Here is a 20,171-nt window from a genome sequence, read left to right as displayed (position 1 = left end):
CTGGCAACCACCAATCTGTTCTCTGAATCTCTGAGCTGAATCTTTTTATTTTACATATAAATTAGATCATACAGCATTTGTCTTTCTCTGTTTGACTTATTTCACTTAGCATAATGCCTTCAAAGTCTATCCATGTTGTTGCAGAGGGCAAGATTTCATCTTTATATGGCTGAATAATGTTCTATTTTGTGTGTGTATATATATATATACATGCGTGTGTATATATATATATACACACACACACATATATCACATTTTTAAAATTCATTCACACAATCTATGTACTCTTAGGTTGTTTCCATGTCTTAGCTATTGTAAATAATGCTGCTATAAACATGAGGGTGCATATATTTTTTCCAGTTATTGTTTGGTTTCTTCAGATAAATAACCCGAAGTGGAATTGCTGGATCATACAGTACTTCTATTTTTAATTTTTTGAGGAACTCCATTCTGTTTTCCACAGTGGCTGCACCCATTTACATTCCCACCAACAGTACACAAGGGTTCCCTTTTCTCCACATTCTTACCAACACTTGTTATTTTGTTTTTGATGATAGCCATTCTGACAGGTGTGAGGTGATGTCTCATTGTGGTTTTGATTTGCATTTCCCTGATTAGTGATGTTGAGCATCTTTTCATGTACCTCTTGGCCACCTGTTTGTCTTCATCAGAAAAATGTCTGTTTAGGTCCTCTTCTCATTAATTAGATTGTTTTGTTTTTTGCTATTGATATGTGTAGGTTACCTTTTCATTCTGTTGATGGTTTCCTTAGAAGCTTTTTAATTTGATGTAGTCCCACTTGTTTATTTTTGTTTTTGTTGCTCTTGCTTTTAGAGTCAGATCTAAAATATCATCACCAAGACCATTATCAAGGAGTTTACTGCTCATGTTTTCTTCTAGGAGTTTTATAGTTTTAGGTCTTATGTTCAATCATTTATCCATGTTGAGTTAATTTTTGTGTATGGTCTAAGTTAGTGATCCAGTCTTATTCTTCTCCATGTGGTTGTCCAGTTTTCTCAGCACCACTTATTAAAGAGATTGTCCTTTCTCCACTGTATACTTTTGGCTCCTTTGTTATAAATTAACTGACCACATCTACATGGTTTTCTTCCTGGGCTCTCTTTTCCACTGATCTGTGTGTCTGTTTTTATGTCACAAAATACTGTTTTGATTACTATAGCTTCATAATATAGTTTGTAATCAGGGAGCATGTTGCCTCTAGCTTTGTTCTTGCTCAAGATTGCTTTGACTACTTGGGGTGTATTGTGTGGTTTCATATAAAATGTAGGATTGTTTGTTCTCTTTCTGTGAAAAGTGCCATTGGAATTTTGATAGGGATTTCATTGAATCTGTAGATTCCTTTGGGTAGTATGGACATTTTAACAATACTCTTCCAATCTATGAGCATGAACTATCTTTTCATTTATTTGTATCTTCAATTTTTTTCATTAATGTCTTGCAGTTCAGTATACATATCTTTCACCACCTAGGTTAAATTTATTTTATTCCTTTTTAATGTAATTGAAAATGGGATTTTTAAAAATTTCTCTGATTATGTTATTATTGAATAGAAACAAAACAGATTTTTGTAATTGATTTTGTATCCTACAACTTTACCAAACTTGTTTATTAGTTCTACAGTTTTGTGATGGAGTCTTTAGGCTTTTCTATATTTAATATGTCATCTGCAGGTATTGACAGTTTTACTCCTTCCTTTCCAATTTGGATGCCTTTTATTTCCTTTTCTTGCCTGATTTCTCTGACTCAAACTTCCACTACCATGGTGAATCAAAGGGGCAAGAGACGGTATTTCTGCCTTGTTCCTTGATCTTAGAGAAAAAGCTTTCAGCTTCTCACCATTGAGTATGCTGTTACTCATTGAGTATGATGTGGGCTGGGCATATATGGCCTTTATTATGTTGAAGTACAGTCCCTCTGTATCCACTTTGTGAGAGTATTTTTTATCATACATGGATGCTGAATTTTGTTAAATGCTTTTCCTGCACCTATTGAGATGATGATTTTTATCCTTCATTTTGTTCATGTGGTGTATCATGTTGATTGATAGGCAGATGTTGAATCATCCTTGCATCCCTGGAATATAGCCCACTTAATCATGGTGTATAAAATTCTTTTACTGTATCATTGAATTTGGTTTGCTAATATTATGTTGAAGATTTCTTTAGGGATATTGATGTGTAATTTTCTTGTTGTGTCCTTGTTTTGGTATCTGGGTAATGCTGATATCATAAAAATGAAGTGTTGCTATGAATTCTTCTTTGATAGAATTCACCAGTGAAGCATCCTGGGCTTTTATTTGTTGAGAGGTTTTTGATGACTGATCCAGTTTCCTTACTAGTAATTGTTCTGTTCAGATTATTTCTTCATGATTCCATCTTGGATAAATTCCTAGAAACATAGGTTGTCCAATTTGTTGACATATAATTGTTCATGGCAATCTCTTATGAACATTTGTATTGCTGTGGTAATGTCTCTTCTTTCATTTCTGGTTTGAGTTCTCTTTTTTCTTGGAAGGTCTAGCTATGGCTTTGTCAATTTTGCTTATCTTTTCTGAGAACCAGCTATTACTTTTTGTTTGTTGCTACTTCATTCATTTCAACTCTGATCTTTGTCAGTTCCTTCCTTCTGCTAACTTTGGACTTTGTTCTTTTTCTAGTTTCTTGAGGTAGTGAGGTATTAAGTTTGAGATTCTTCTTGTTTCTTAATAGAGGCATTTATCACTATGATTTTTTTTAAATTTTGGTAAAATACACATAAAAATGGCTAACATGGTAAATTTTATGTTAAGTGAACAGTTCAGCATGTATTCACTTTGTTTTGCAACCAATCCCCAGAACATCTTGCAAAAGTGAAACTCTAAATGACAACAGTTTTTCCCTCCCTCAGACTCTGGCCCTCCACCTTCAGTCTCTCTGAATTTGACTTCTTTGTGACTGGTTTATTTCACATTGCATGATTTCAAGATTCATACATGTTGTAGCATGTGTCAGAATTTCTTTTAAGGCTGAATAATAGTCCAGTGTATGTATATACCACATTTTGTTTATCCATTCATCAGTTGATGGATACTTGGGTTAGCTTCCACCTTTTGGCTATTGTGAATGATGCTGTAATGAACATGGGTGTAGAGAGGCTAGTGAATCTTAACCGTTCATGTGCATAAGAAACCACCTAAGGAGCTATTTAAAGGGCATATTCAAGGCCCTTCTCCTCCTCACAATTCCAGTATGTCTGGGGGTGAAGTTTAAAAGCTCTTAAGTATTTCAGGTGATTCTACTGCAGGTATCCTTCTACTGGTATGATGTTAGGGTGTAGGATCACATCCCTTGGGCCGAAGAGTGAAATCTGGTTTGTACCACCTCTCTCTGCTGCCTCACCCTGGGACAACATGAAATGCATCACTGTTCACATTATAGGGATGCCAGAAGGAGAAGAGAGAGAGAAAGGGCCTGAGAAAATATTTGAAAAGATTATAGCTGTAAACTTCCCTAACATGTGAAAAGAAACTGTCACAGAAGTCCAGGAAGTATAGAGAGTCCCATACAAGATAAACCCAAGGAGGAACACCAAGACACATTCTAATCAAACTGACAAAAATTAAAAACAAAGAGAAAATAGTAAAATTAACACACAAGGGAACCCCATAAGGTTATCAGCAGAAACGGTAAGCCAGAAGGGAGGGGCATGATATATTTAAAGTGATGAAAGGGAAAAACCTACAGACAAGAATACTCTACCCAGCAAGGCTCTTGTTCAGACTCGACAGAGAACTCAAAAGCTTTACAGACAAGCAAAAGCTAAGAGAATTCAGCACCACCACACCAGCCTAACAACACACACTAAGGGACCTTCTCTAGGTGGGGGAAATAAAGGCCATAATTAGAAACAAGAAAATTACTAATGGAAAAGCTCACCAGTAAAGGCAGGAAATCATCCACACAAAAATAGGATATCAAAGCCAGCATTCGTCAGAAGAGGAGAGTACAAATGCAGGATATTGGAAATGCATTGGAAATTAAGAGACCAGTAACTTAAAACACTCTTGTTTATATATAGACTGCTATACCAAAACCTCATGGGAACTGCAAACCAAAAATATACAATAGATACACACACACAAAAGGAATCCAAATCTAATACTAAAGATAGTCATCAAATCACAAGAGAACAAAAGGGTACTGGAAGAAAAAAGATGTACAACTGAAAGAAAAAAGACGTACAAAAACAAATCCAAAACAATTGACAAAATGGCAATAAGAACATACATATCAGTAATTACCTTAAATGTAAATGCTCCAATCAAAGCATAGACTGGCTGAAGGGATATAAAAACAAGACCTGTATATATGCTGTCTTACAAGAGACTCACTTCAGACTGAGGGGCACATACAGACTGAAAGTGAGGGTATGGAAAAAGATATTCCATGCAAATGGAAATCAAAAGAAAACTGATGTAACAATACTCATATCAGACAAAATAGACTAAAATTAAGACTGTTGTAAGACACAAAGGACACTACATAATGAACAAGTGAGGATCAATCCAGGAAGAAGATATAAACAATTGTAAATATGTATGCACCCAATGTAGGAGCACCTCAATATATAAGGCAAATGCTAATAGCCATAAGGGGAGAAATCAACAGTAACACAATAGTAGTGGGGGATTTTAACACCTCACTTTCATCAATGGACAAACCATTCACACAGAAAATCAATAAGGAAACCCAGGCCTTAAATGACACATTAGACCAGATGGACTTTATATTTGTAGAACATTCCATCCAGAAGCAGCAGAATACACATTCTTCTCAGGTGCACATGAAACGTTCTTCAGGATAGATCATATCTTGGGCCACAAATCAAGCCTTGATGAATTTAAGAAAATTGAAATCATATCAGGCATCTTTTCCAACCACAACCCTATGAGATTAGAAATCAATTACAGGAAAAAGAAACTGTAAAAAACACAAACACATGGAGGCTAAACAATATGCTACTAAATAACCAATGGATCACTCAAGAAATCAAAGAGGAAATCAAAAAAGTACCTAGAGACAGACGACAATGAAAACATGATGATCCAAAACCTATCAGAGGCAGCAAAAAAGCAGTTCCAAAAGGGAAGTTCATAGCAATACAACCTCACCTCAGGAAAAAAGAAAAATCTCAAACAACCTAACCTTACATCTAGAGCAACTAGAGAAAGAAGAACAAACAAAACCCAAAGTTAGTAGAAGGAAAGAAATCATAAAGATCAGAGCAGAAATAAATGAAATAGAAATGAAGAAAACAGTACAAAAGATCAATGAAGGCTGGCTCTTCAGAAAGACAAACAAAATCAATAAACCTTTTGCCAGACTCATCAAGGAAAAAAGAGAGAGGGCTCAAATCAATAAAAATAGAAATGAGGGAGGACCTTCAAGATGGTGGAGGATTAAGACATGGAGATCAACTCCCTCTACAAAAATACATCTACATGCGGAACAGCTCCTACAGAACACTGACAGAGACCTCAGACTACCCAAAAGGCAAGAAACTCCCCACATACCTGGCCGTGTGGCTGACAGGGTCTTGGTGCTCTGGCTGGGTGTGAGGCCTCTGAGGTGGGAGAGCAGAGTTCAGGACACTGGTCCACCAGAGACCTCCCAGCACCTCATAATATCAATCAGCAAGAGCTCTCCCAGAGATCTCTCTCTCAACCCTAAGGCCCACCTCCACTCAATGACCAGCAAGTTCCAGTGCTGGACATCCCATGCCAAACAACTAGAAAGACAGAACACAACCCCACCCATTAGCAGAGAGGCTGCCTAAAATCATACTAAGTTCACAGACACCCCAAAACACACTTCCGGATGTAGCCCTGACTGCCAGAAAGACAAGATCCAGCCTCATCCAACAGAACACAGGCACCAGTCCCCTCCACAACCCACTGAACCAACTTTAGCCACTGGGGGCAGTCACCAAAAACAATGGGAACTACAAACCTGCAGCCTGCAAAAAGAGACCCCAAACACAGTAAGTTAAGCAAATGAGAAGGCAGAGAAACAGCAGATGAAGGAGCAAGGTAAAAACCCACCAGACCAAACAAATGAGGAGGAAACAGGCAGCCTACCTGAAGAAGAATTCAGAGTAATGATAGCAACAGTGATCCAAACACTTGGAAATAAAATGGAGAAAATATAAGAAACGTTTAACAAGGACCTAGAAGAACTAAAGAGCAAACTATGATGAACAGCACAATAAATGAAATTTAAAATTATCTAGAAGGAATCAATAGCAGAATAACTGACACAGAAGAACGGATAAGTGACCTGGAAGATAAAATAGTGGAAATAACTGCTGCAGAATAGAATAAAGAAAAAAGAATGAAAAGAATTGAGGGCAGTCTCAGAGACCTCTTAGAAAACATTAAACACACGAACATTCAAATTATAGCATCCAGAAGAAGAAGAGAAAAAGAAAGGGACTGAGAAAATACTTGAAGAGATTATAGTTGAAAACTTCCCTAATATAGGAAAGGAAATAGCCAACCAAGTCCAGGAAGTACAGAGATTCCCATACAGGATAAATCCAAGGAGAAACATGCCAAGACACATATTAATCAAACTATCAAAAATTAAATACAGAGAAAAAATATTAAAAGCAGGAAGAGAAAAATAACACACAAGGGAATCCCCATAAGGTTAACAGCTGATCTTTCAGCAGAAACTCTGCAAGCCAGAAAGGAGTGGCAGGACATAATGAAACTGATGAAAGGGAAAGCCTACAACCAAGATTACTCTACCCAGCAAGGATCTCATTCAGATTTGATGGAGAAATTAAAAACTTTACAGACAAGCAAAAGCTAAGAATTCAGCACCACCAAACCAGCTTTACAACAAATGCTAAAGGAACTTCTCTAGGCAGGAAACACAAGAGGAGGAAAAGAGCTACAATAACAAACCCAAAACAATTAAGAAAATGGTAATAGAAACATACATATCCAAAATTACCTTAAATGTAAGTGGATTAAATGCTCCAACTAAAAGACATAGACTGGCTGAATGGATACAAAAACAAGACCCATATATATGCTGTCTACAAGAGACCCACTTCAGACCTAGGGACACATACAGACAGAGTGAGGTGATGGAAAAAGATATTCCATGCAAATGGAAATCAAAAGAATGCTGGAGTAGCAATTCTCATATCAGACAAAATAGACTTTAAAATAATGACTATTACAAGAGACAAAGAAGGACACTATATAATGATCAAGGGATGAATCCAAGAAGAAGATAAACAATTGTAAATATTTATGCACCCAACATAGGAGCACCTCAATACACAAGGAAAATGCTAAAAAGCCATAAAAGGGGAAATCAATAGTAACACAATAATAGTAGGGGACTTTAACACTCCACTTTCACCAATGGACAGATCATCCAAAATGAAAGTAAATAAGGAAACACAAGCTTTAAATGATACATTAAACAAGATGGACTTAATTGATAATTATAGGACATTCCATCCAAAAGCAACAGAATACACTTTGTTCTCAAGTGCTCATGGAACATTCTCCAGGATAGATCATATCTTGGGTCACAAACCAAGCGATAAATTTAAGAAAATTGAAATTGTATCAAGAATCTTTTCCAACCACAACATTATGAGACTAGATATCAATTACAGGAAAAAATCTGTAAAAAATACATACACATGGAGGCTAAACAATACACTACTAAATAAGCAAGAGATCACTGAATAAATCAAAGAAGAAATCAAAAACTACCTACAAACAAATGACAATGCAAACAAAATGACCCAAAACCTATGGGATGCAGCAAAAGCAGTTCTAAGGAAGATGTTTATAGCAATACAACCGTACCTCAAGAAACAAGAAAAATCTCAAATAAACAACTTAATCTTACACCTAAAGCAATTAGAGAAAGAACATAAAGAACCCCAAAGTTAGCAGAAGGAAAGAAATCATAAAGATCAGATCAGAAAAAAATATAAAAGAAATGAACAATAGCAAAGATCAATAAAACTAAAAGCTGGTTCTTTGAGAAGATAAACAATTGATAAACCATTTGCCAGATTCATCAAGAAAAAAAAATAGAATAGAATATGATGCAGTGGTAGAATAGAATTAGAAATGAAATTAGAAATGAAAAAGGAGAAGTAACAACTGACACTGCAGAAATACAAAGGTTAATGAGAGATTACTGCAAGCAACTATATGCCAATAAAATGGACAACTACAAGCAACTATATGCCAATAACATGGACAACCTGGAAGAAATGGACAAATTCTGAGAACAGCACAAATTCTGAGAACAGCACAACCTTCTGAGACTGAATCAGGAAGAAATAGAAAATATAAACAGAGCAATCACAGCACTGAAATTGAAACTATGATTAAAATCTTCCAACAAACAAAAGCCCAGGACCAGATGGTTTCACAGGTGAATTCTATCAAACATTTAGAGAAGAGCTAACACCTATCCTCCTCAAACTCTTCCAAAATATAGCAGAGGGGAGAATTCTCCCAAACTCATTCTATGAGGCCACCATCACCTTGATACCAAAACCAGAAAAAGGTATCACAAAAAAAGAAAACAACAGGCCAGTATCCCTGATGAACATAGATGCAAACATCCTCAACCAAATACTAGTAAATACAATCCAACAACACATTAAAAGGATTATACACCATGATCAAGTGGGCTTTATCCCAGAAATGCAAGGATTTTTCAGTATATGCAAATCAATCAATGTGATACACCATATTAACAAATTGAAGGAGAAAAACCATATGATCATCTCAATAGATGCAGAAAAAGCTTTTGACAAAATTCAACAGCATTTATGATAAAAACCTTACAGAAAGTAGGCATAGAGGGAACCTACCTCAACATAATAAAGGCCATATATGACAAACCCACAGCCAACATTGTTCTCAACAGTGAAAAACAGAAAACATTTCCTCTAACATCAGGAACAAGACAAGGTTGCCACTCTCCCCACTGTTATTCAACATACTTTTGGAAGTTTTAGCCACAGTAATCAGAGAAGAAAAAGAAATAAAAGGAATCCAAATCAGAAAAGAAGTAAAGCTGTCACTGTTTGCAGATGACATCATACTATATATAATAGAGTATCCTTAGGATGCTACCAGAAAACTAGAGCTAATCAATGAATTTGGTAAAGTAGCAGGATGCAAAATTAATGCACAGAAATCTCTTGCATTCCTATACACTAATGATGAAAAATCTGAAAGGGATATTAAGGAAACACTCCCATTTACCACTGCATCAAAAAGAATAAAATACCTAGGAATAAACTTACATAAAGAGACAAAATACCTATATGCAAAAACTATAAGACACTGATGAAAGAAATTAAAGATGAAAGAAATTAAAGATGATAGAAACAGATGGAGAGATATACCATGTTCTTGGATTGGAAGACTCAACACTGTGAAAATGAATGTACTGCCCAAAGCAATCTACACATTCAATGCAATCCATATCAAACTACCAATGGCATTTTTTCACAGAACTAGAACAAAAAATTTCACAATTTGTATGGAAAGTCAAAAGATCCTGATACCCAAAGCAATCTTGAGAAAGAAAAATGGAGCTGGAGGAATCAGGCTCCCTGACTTCAGACTATACTACAAAGCTACAGTAATCAAGACAGTATGGTACTGGCACAGAAACAGAAATATAGATCAATGGAACAAGATAGAAAGCCCAGAGATAAACCCATGCACCTATGGTCAACTAATCTATGACAAAGGAGGCAAGGATATACAATGGAGAAAAGACAGCCTCTTCAATAAGTGGTGCTGGGAAAACTGGACAGCTACATGTAAAAGAATGAAATTAGAACACTCCCTAACACTATACACAAAAATAAACTCAAAATGGATTAAAGACCTAAATGTAATGCCAGACACTATAAAACTCTTAGAGGAAATCATAGGCAGAACATTTTATGACATAAATCACAAGATCCTTTTTGACCCACCTCTTAGAGAAATGGAAATAAAAACAAAACTAAACAAGTGGGACCTAGTGAAACTTAAAACTTTTGCACAGCAAAGGAAACCAAAGGAAACCATAAACAAGATGAAAAGGTAACACTGAGAACAGGAAAAAATATTTGCAAACGAAGCAACTGACAAAGGATTAATCTCCAAAATATACAAGCAGCTCATGCAACTCAATATCAAAAAAACAAACAACCCAATCCAAAAATGGGCAGAAGACCTAAAAAGACATTTCTCCAAAGAAGATATACAGATTACCAACAAACAAATGAAAGGATGCCCAACATCACTAATCATTAGAGAAATACAAAACAAAATTACAATGAGGTATCACCTGATACCAGTCAGAATGGCCATCATCAAAATATCCACAAACAATAAATGCTAGAGAGGGTGTGGGAAAAAGGGAACCCTCTTGCACTGTTGGTGGGAATGTAAATTGATACAGCCACTATGGAGAACAGTATGGAGGTTCCTTTAAAAGTAAAAATAGAACTACCATAAGACCCAGTAATCACACTACTGGACATCTACCCTGAGAAAACCATAATTCAAAAAGAGTCATGTACCACAATGTTCACTGCACCTCTATTTACAATAGCCAGGACATGGAAGCAATCTAAGTGTCCATCGACAGATGAATGGATAAAGAAGATGTGGTATATATATACAATGAAGTATTACTCAGCCATACAAAGAAATGAAATTGAGTTATTTGTAGTGAGGTGGATGGACCTAGAGACTGTCATACAGAGTGAAGTAAGTCAGAAAGAGAAAAACAAATATCGTATGCTAACACATATATATGGAATCTAAAAAATAATAATAAATGGTCCTGAAGAACCTTGGGGCAGGACAGGAATAAAGAAGCAGATATAGAGAATGAACTTGAGGACACTGGGAGGGGAAAGGGTAAGCTGGGACAAAGTGAGAGAGTGGCATGGACATATATATTACCAAATATCAAATAGATAGTAGTGGCAAGCAGCTGCATAGCACAGGGAGATCAGTTAAGTGCTGTGTGACCACCTAGAGGGGTGGGATAGGGAGGGTGTAAGGGAGATGCAAGAGGGAGGGGATATGGGGATATATGTATACGTATAGCTGATTCTCTTTTTTATACAGCAGAGACTCATACACCATTGTAAAGCAATTATACTCCAGTAAAGATGTTAAAAAAAAATGAAAAATAAGATACAACTGACACCACAGATACACAAAGTATCATAAGAATTAGTACAAACAACTATATGCCAATAAAATGGACAACCTAGAAGAGATGGACAAATTCTTAGAAAGGTACAACCTTCCAAGACTGAACCAGGAAGAAATAGAAACTGTGAACAGACCCATCACAAGCACTGAAATAGAAACTGTGATTAAAAATCTTCCAAAAGCCCAGTACCAGAGGGCTTCTCAGGCAAGTTCTATCAAACATTTAGAGAAGAACTAACACCTATCCTTCTCAAACTCTTCCAAAAAATTGCAGATGAAGGAACACTCCCAAGCTCATTCTTTGAGGTTGCCATCACCCTGATACCAAAACCAGATGAAGATACCACAAAAAAAGAAAATTACAGGGAAATGTCACTGATGAACATAGATGCAAAAATCCTCAATAAAAATACTAGCAAACCGAATCCAGCAACACATTAAAACCGAATTCATCAACACATTAAAAGGATCATACATCATGATCAATTGTGATTTATCCCAGGGATGCAAGGATTCTTTAATATACGCAAATCAATCAATATGATACACCATATTAACAAACTGAAGGAGAAAAACCATATGATAATCTCAATAGATGCAGAGAAAGCTTTTGACAAAATTGAACACCCATTTATTATTAAAAACTCTCCAGAAAGTGGGCATAGAGGGAACCTACCTCGACATAATAAAGGCCACATATGACAAACCCACAGCAAACATCATTCTCAATGGTGAGAAACTGAAAGCATTTCCTCTAAGATCAGGAACAAGACAAGAATGCCCACTCTCACCACTTTTATTCAATATAGTTTTGGAAGTTCTAGCCATATCAATCAGAGAAGAAAAAGAAATAAAAGGAATCCAAATTGGAAAAGTAGTAAAACTGTTTGCAGAAGACATGATACTATACATAGAAAATCCTAAAGATGCTACCAGCAAACTACTAGAGCTCATCAATGAATTCGGTAAAGCGGCAGGGTACAAAATTAATACACTGGGATTTCTTGCATTTATATACACTAACAATGGAAGATCAGAAAGAGAAATTAAGGAAACAATCCCATTTATCATCACATGAGAAAGAATAAAATACCTAGGACTAAACCTACCTAAGGAGGCAAAAGACCTGTACTCTGAAAACTATAACATGCTGATGAAAGAAATTGAAGACAAACAGATGGAAAGACACACCATGTTCTTGGATTGGAAGAATCAATATCGTCAAAATGACTATACTACCCAGTGCAATCTACCAATTCAGTGCAATCCCTATCAAATTACCAATGGCTTTTTTTGCAGATCTAGAACAAAAAAATCTTAAAATTTGTATGGAAACACAAAAAGCCCCAAATAGCTAAAGCATTCTGGAGAATGAAAAACTGAGCTGGAGAAATCAGGTTCCCTGACTTCAGACTATACTATAATGCTACAGTGATCAAAACAGTATGGTAGGGACTTCCCCGGGTGGCACAGTGGTTAAGAATCCTTCTGCCAATGAAGGGGACACAGGTTCAATCCCTGGTCTGGGAATATCCCACATGCCATGGAGCAACTAAGCCCATGTGCCACAACTACTGAGCCTGCATTCCACAATTACTGAAGCCTGCGCACCTAGAGCCCATGCTCCACAACAAGAGAAGCCACAGCAATGAGAAGCCCACACGGCAACGAAGAGTACTCCCCACTCTCCACAACTAGAGAAAAGCCCATGCACAGCAACAAAGACCCAATGCAGCCAAAAAAATAAATAAAATTAGAAGAAAATAAAAAGCAGTATGGTACTGGTGCAAAGACAAATTGCTGTGTCAATGGACCAGGATAGAAAGCTCAGAAATAGACCCTTGCATCTATGGTCAATTAATCTACGACAAAGGAGGCAAGAATATACAATGGAGAAACGCCAGTCTTTTCAATAAGTGATGCTGGGAAAACTTGACAGCTACACATAAATGAATGAAATTAGAACACTAACACCATACACAAAAGTACACTCAAAATTGATTAAAGACCTAAATGTAAGGCTGGACACTATAATACTCTTAGAGGAAGACATAGGCAGAACACTCTTTGACATAAATCACAGCAGTATCTTTTTGGATCCACCTCCTAGAGTAATGAAAACAAAAATAAACAAATGGGACCTAATTAAACTTAAAAGCTTTTGCACAGCAAAGAAAACCATAAAGTGAAAAGATAACACACAGAATGAGAGAAGATATTTGCAAATGGAGCAACCAGCAAGGGATTAATCTCCAAAATATACAAACAGCTCATACAGCTCTATATCAAAAAACCAAAAACCCAGTCAAAAAATGGACAGATGATCTAAATAGACATTTCTCCAAAGAAGACATACAGTTGGCCAAAAAGCACATGAAAAGATGCTCAACGTCACTAATTATTAGAGAAATGCAAATCAAACCTACAATGTCACCTCACAATGGTCAGAATGGCCAACATTACAATATCTACAAACAGTAAATGCTGGAGAGGATGTGGAGAAAAGGGAACCCTCCTAGACTGTTGGTGGGAATGCAAATTGGTACAACTGTTATGGAGGACAGTATGGAGGTTCCTTAAAAAACTAAAAATAGAGCCGCCATATGAGCCAGCAATCCCACTCCTGTGTTTTTTCCAGAGAAAACCATAATTTGAAAAGATACATGTACCCCAATGTTCATTGCAGCACTATTTACAATAGCTAAGACATGGAAGCAACTAACTGTCCATTGACAGAGGAATGGATAAAGAAGATGTGATACATATATACAGTGGAATATTACTCAGCCATAAAAAAGAATGAAATAATGCCATTTGCAGCAACATGGATGGATCTAGAGATTATTATACTAAGTAAGACACTTAGAGAAGGACAAATATCTGTTGATATTACTTACATGTGGAATCTAAAAAAATACAAATGAAATTATTTACAAAACAAACAGACTCACAGATTTCAAAAACAAACTTATGGTTACCAAAGGAGAAATATGGTGGCGGCAGATAAATCAGGAGTTTGGGATTAACATATACACTACTATATATAAAATAGATAACCAGCAAGAACTCTACTTAATATTCTTAATAATTTATACGGGAAAAGAATCTGAAAAAGAATGAATGTATGTATGTAACTGAATCACTTTGCTGTACACCTGAAACTAACACAACATTGTAAATCAACTTATAGTCCAATAAATGTTTATTAAAAAAAGATGTTCTGAACCATGGTGCAAGGCTTATCCAGCTTGGAACAGTGCTGTCTGTGCCAGAGAGAAATTAGAATGGATGATTAGTGCTTCTGTGATCAACTGAAAGTGTTCACTGATTTGTTGATGAAAACATGTGTATGCTGCAATTATTAATACAGGATGAAATAGTCTGAGGGACAGGTGTCCAAGGCTGTAGGCTAAGTCAGTAACCTATTTATTAGGAGATCTCTGTCACCCTTCACAATCAGCTTGCTCTGTGACCTTGGGCTACTTATTTGATCTGCCAAATCACGCTGTCCTACCTAGTAAATTGGAAATGATCTTCAAAGTTTTATGAAAAAGACTGTTTCCTAGGGATCACTGACTGAAGTGCTGGCTTTCCACTGATGTTCGTGTGTATGAATGGGAGGTTTAATATTTCTAAGAACAAGGTCATGCTGCTATAGTTGAATTTAGTATGATACATTGGTAGGTAATGGCCATAAAACCCAACAATGACTCAATAGAAGAATAAAGGCTGAAGTAGGCTGAAGTGTTTGAATTTGTGGTTACAATTTAGTTCATGAGCTTTAAACACCATGGACACCCATAGGTGTGGAGTGTGGTCGCACATAGAGTTGCTTGGTTGTAGATACTGATTCCCCAGGATGGAGAATCATTTATTGCACAGTAAACTTGCTTTGCCCTGAATCCAAACAACTATATGCTAAAATAATGATGTTGAGTTTGATCCTGAATATCTCATTTTATGACCAACAGCACATGTGGTCAATGAGAGGAGGCCTAATTTCCAGAACCTTTCACATATTTCTCTATAGACATATAGCTGTCCTGATGGCCACCTTGATGAACCTTAAGCAGCACAAAATACCAGAGTACCTTTGGAATCATTAAGAAAAGATGTTTCATATGTTTCACCCGGAGTGTTAAATCTAGTTAATCACTAACTATGTAAATTGATGAAAGTTTGTTGTATTACTTAACATAGAACTTCCAGTTCAACTGGAACCAAACAGTAGGCTTTGCAGAGTATCTGAAGGAGGAGGAGAGTGTTCAGGTTTAGTTCAAATGCCAGCTTTGCCACTACTGGCTGATCAAGTAAATGAGCAAAGTACTCAGCCATTTTGTGCCTCTATTTCCTTATCAATAATTTGGAGAAAATACTGGCACCTACCTTACAGATACAGTGTTTTAAATAGCACCTGTTCTACAGTAACCTCCCAAATGTTAGTTTCTTACTATTATTGTTGTTATAATAATAGTGTTTAATTATATAGTTATTGTATAATTATATAATAACATTTTCTGGTTTGCTTGGCACTTTTACATATATTTTCTCATTTGAGCCTAATGTAAGACAAATGTCATAAATAAAGAACATAAGAATAAAAACATGACTTTCCCATGGTCACAAAGCCAGTAAGTATTGCTCCTATCGCTAAATCTCCCATCTGACAATCCATCCCTCTCACCACATTATGGCATCTCCTTCTCCAGCCATGCTGGATAAATGGAGGGCTGTTATAATATGGTGTTCTCTTCCTGGGGTTCCAGGTTAAGGTCAAGACACAGAGCATTCTGGCTCCTGGGCTCAAGGATCATTTTACTGACCTTAAGTTGTACACCAGCAGCATTGTGTGTCTCTAAGCCCAGATTAAAAGAATCACATTTGATAAAGGTTTGCACGGATTACTGTGGTTTGTTTTACAATGGCCAAATCTTTTATGATACCCTTCAAGTTCAGTGCCTTCCCCCAAATCATGCTAATAAATAAAAGATGTGTCAGCAGAAGCGATGAGAGAAAAGCGAAACCTTTGGAGAAAAAAAAATCCCATAACTTATCACAAAGTCTCATTTAGGGATCTTGATTTCAGTGGGGTTTTGGTATCTTGTGACTTAAAGCACCCTCCTGTTAACACTGAGAAAATCCCCACAAGGATGCAAATAGTTCTGACATCTAGGCAAGTATGGATTCTAAGCAATTGTGCTTTCCAAAATCTGGATCAAATTGCTGAAAGGTGAACGATCTAGCCCTATAGATTGCAAACATTAGAAAAGAGAATTCTGTTAATGCCAGAATTTTGTAAAGAAATTAGGAATTTAAGAGAGCTATACAAACACTGTCCAGAGAGACAAATGCAAGGGAAATAAATACAAGGCAAAGAGGGCTTGAAATATTCTCTATTTTATAGAACCTGGCTTAACGCATGCTCGCTCCTTCAGCTCAAATCCTGCGGTTACTCACTCGGATTTTAACAGAATACACAGTAACTAAAGAAATTCGAGCTCAGATATCATCATCTATCTTAACTAAATTTTAATTCACGAAAATTGCTTTTTGTTGTTTATCTTCGATACTGCTTAAGAAAATAAGTATTTCTAGCTCATGAGAGCGATTTTGACATGGATTCAAAATATTAATCCATTTTTTCCTCTTTTGGCCCCAGGAGCTGGGATGAAATCACATGATTTAATCATTCTGAATCCATGTGGCTCCTCAGAGATAGGGCCAGATGTAACCAGAGGATTTATAGGGTGTAAAATTCAGAATGGATTAGGACAGCATTTCTGTGTTCAACCCAATACATCCTAAATCAACATTCCCTGGATGGACCAGAACAATCTCTGGCTGGCCTAGTGGGGAGGTTGTCATGGCAACTGACTGGCAAGCTCAGCCCGTGGAATGTGAATGCAAACAATAGTGACAAGGCTGTGTACAGAGCAGCCTACTAAGGCTGCTTCTACCCAGGTACAGTGACACATCAGTCGATGCGTGAAACTGTCACTGCATTTTTTTGTAACTTCTTGCACTTCTGGCAGCTTATTTGAAATTTATCGTGTCCTTTCCCAGATGTTGATAAAACATTGCTGCTGACAGGTAACAGAAGATATGGAAAAATCCGCACCAGTAGCTAGCTGCAATGGTATACAAAGCCCTGGAGGGCTGTTAGGCTAACACCACTCAAATTTCCTAAAGGAGGCTGGAGCACGCTTAGGGTAAATCCAATGATTCTTTAGTGCCACCTTATGTCCAGTTAAATACTGGAAATTTACCAAAGGCCTACCCTCAAACACTTCACTAGGCAACAGTAGGACAGACATGGAAAAAGTTAGAGCTGCATTATGTTGGAGTTTGGGAGTCCCTTTCACAGCAGAATATGGACATGAAGTCTTCTAAGCCTGAAGTTAAAGAAAAAATGAAAATTAATAATTTTGGTAGAATCTGAAATGAGGAAATTAAAAAAAAAATGCCAAATAACCCCAGACCTAGAAAAGATTAGAAGAGGCTGCATGCTGATCCAGGGGTTGCAGGAAGAGATGGCAGAGACAGACTGTGTCAAGGATTCTTCATGTCGTCCTTACTAACTAACTCTTGCCAAGGCTTTTTTTTTTTTTTGTCTAGAGAAAAATAAGATGTGAACATCACTAATTCGACTTTATAATTCTTGTTAATGGACAGCAAGATGGTAGCATTTGTTCAATCCTGCCTCTCATCTCCCACCCAAACCAAACCTACCAGCACTGCTGTCCTACCATCACCATGTCCCATTTAATTTCCGCAGAAGTATGAAGTGACCAAGCTGTGTTTCTTTGTGTTTCTTCCAGGTTTTGAGTTTTTTGAAACAAGTGCCAAGGATAACGTTAATGTGAAGCAGACATTTGAGCGTCTCGTGGATATCATCTGCGACAAAATGTCCGAGAGTTTGGAGACAGATCCAGCCATCACTGCCGCAAAGCAGAACACGAGGCTCAGGGAAACCCCTCCTCCACCGCAGCCCAACTGTGGCTGTTAGTGTCCCGGTACAGGCAGCTCCAGAGGGGTTGGTTGCTAAAAATAGCATTTATAAATGGTCAATTAGCCTTCATTTATACTGCCTAATAATTATTTGAGGGAAATCTTTGATGTCTGTGGCTCGAACATACATTCAATTCCGGGGAGAATTCCGGTGTTAATAAGTGACAAATATGTGATCTTAACTTTGTAAGGACTATCCATCTATAAACATCAGATGTTTGCATGTGATTTGTTATTTGTCTTCTAGGCTCTTTTTGTTTCAGGTTTCTTAGATTAAGCTACTGCTGGGACCTCTGATTATAATTTCAGTACAACTGAGTTTTGGGCTATGGGTTCAAATTATGCTATTCACTTGTAGGGATGATAACCAAGAAATTGGTTGTGTGTGTGGTGTGAGCAGGGCGAGATCTCAGGAGGCCTTATTTGCTTTACTCTCAATCGAAAATCAAGTGGAAATGTTACTCATGATTAGGGAGACTGTCATGGCTCTGGTTGGTTTACTGTTCAGGAAAGGTATCTATTTTTCAGTGTTATTATAACTGAGAAGACTATTGACTATAAACTTGAAATATTGTTTAAGGCCCTTGCAAATTTACCAAGAGATTAATATTTACCTGACTGGAAGTAGATTTTAACAGTAGTCTTAGTTTAGATGTTTAAATAAGGAATACCTAACCCAAGACTGCACCACCCAACATTCTGAATATTTGAGGGCACTGACAGACAGAGGTATCTGCTGAATGTGTTATGTAACAAGCGTCTTAACCAAGAAGGATATGAGTAGTGGTGGGATTCCAAGGCCTGAGCTCCCCCCCATGACATATACTACCGCGACTTTCTGGAACAATTACCAACGCTTGGAACAGAGGTCAAGTTGAAGCTTGTTAGAGCACCTCTTCCCATAGGATGTAGGTTTGCTTCCCCAAACATTGCCTTCTGCTCGCACCTCCCTAGGTTCTTTTACCTGGCTAGCAGTCAGTTAAACAGTATCTCCATGGCTCTCAGATTGAGGAAAAGACAATAATCATCTCTAATCTTTTTCAATCCAAGTATTTATACCTTTAAGGCGTATCCCCATTCTGTAAGCCTTTAAACATGCTTAAGTTACTCAGAGACCTCTCTTTGGAGCTGAGAGTTACAGAAAAATCTTAGGGTGCCATAAGCAATTTGAGAGGAGAAAGGAAACCATTTGAACACCCAGATTCTTTCTCCTAGAGATTCCTTCTCCTGGATTTCCTGAAAACCATATATGATTAACAAGCAAACCAATCCCACCAGCGATTCTAAGTGAGGACTGAAAAGAGACACAGCATCTGTATCACCACCCAGCATTGTTTACGGCTAGGACTTTAAGGCAGTAGGCACACATTGGCATATTTGGAAGGGCAGTTCCATTAAGTGAACTTTCCCCTTTTTTGGTGATCATGTAAAAGATTTTTTTCTCTTTTCAAAAACAGAGACACTTCCCATGAAAGTATTGAGCGCAAGATTCTTGAGCAAGGATATTGATAGGGAAAGATGCATATCTAAAGAGATCTCTGGAGGATAAATGCCTGCAAGTCAGGGAACTAGGTCACATATATTACTAGTAAGTTAGAAGATGAAAATTACAGGAGAAAGCATTTGGGATGTCTTAAGCATATCCACATTCTTATTATTGCTCATCTTAGCTTAAGATCCACTAATTGGCAATAAATCTTCACTTTGGCACTCTGCAAGGTAGACCTTAGCCTAGTGAAGACAAGAAGACATTAATGCTTTATTAGATTTTAATGGGGCAACTAGCTTCAAAAATCACAGAAATTAAAGTGAAGGGAAGAAAGAGAAGGCAGGGGCCATCAAAGCAGATTTGTTTGCAACAGAAGCCTGTTTGCATGATACTGTAATA

General features: G+C 37.1%; 1 protein-coding gene across 1 annotated transcript in view; it reads left to right on the top strand.

The window, feature by feature from the left end:
• The window catches only part of RAB3C (RAB3C, member RAS oncogene family), a 289,518-nt gene extending 269,943 nt beyond the window's left edge, over window positions 1–19,575 (top strand). The window contains exon 5 of the mRNA XM_027101072.1: window positions 18,094–19,575. Within this exon, the coding sequence (XP_026956873.1) occupies window positions 18,094–18,281 (188 nt within the window). The 3' untranslated portion in view covers window positions 18,282–19,575. The remainder of the gene's footprint in view (window positions 1–18,093) is intronic.
• Window positions 19,576–20,171: the final 596 nt, after the last annotated feature.

Source organism: Aethalodelphis obliquidens, unplaced genomic scaffold, assembly GCF_003676395.1.
Source record: "Aethalodelphis obliquidens isolate GAN/ISIS:26980383/991018 unplaced genomic scaffold, ASM367639v1 scaffold4, whole genome shotgun sequence".
In the NCBI taxonomy this organism is placed as follows: domain Eukaryota; kingdom Metazoa; phylum Chordata; class Mammalia; order Artiodactyla; family Delphinidae; genus Aethalodelphis; species Aethalodelphis obliquidens.
This window is presented reverse-complemented; position numbering and strand designations above follow the sequence as displayed.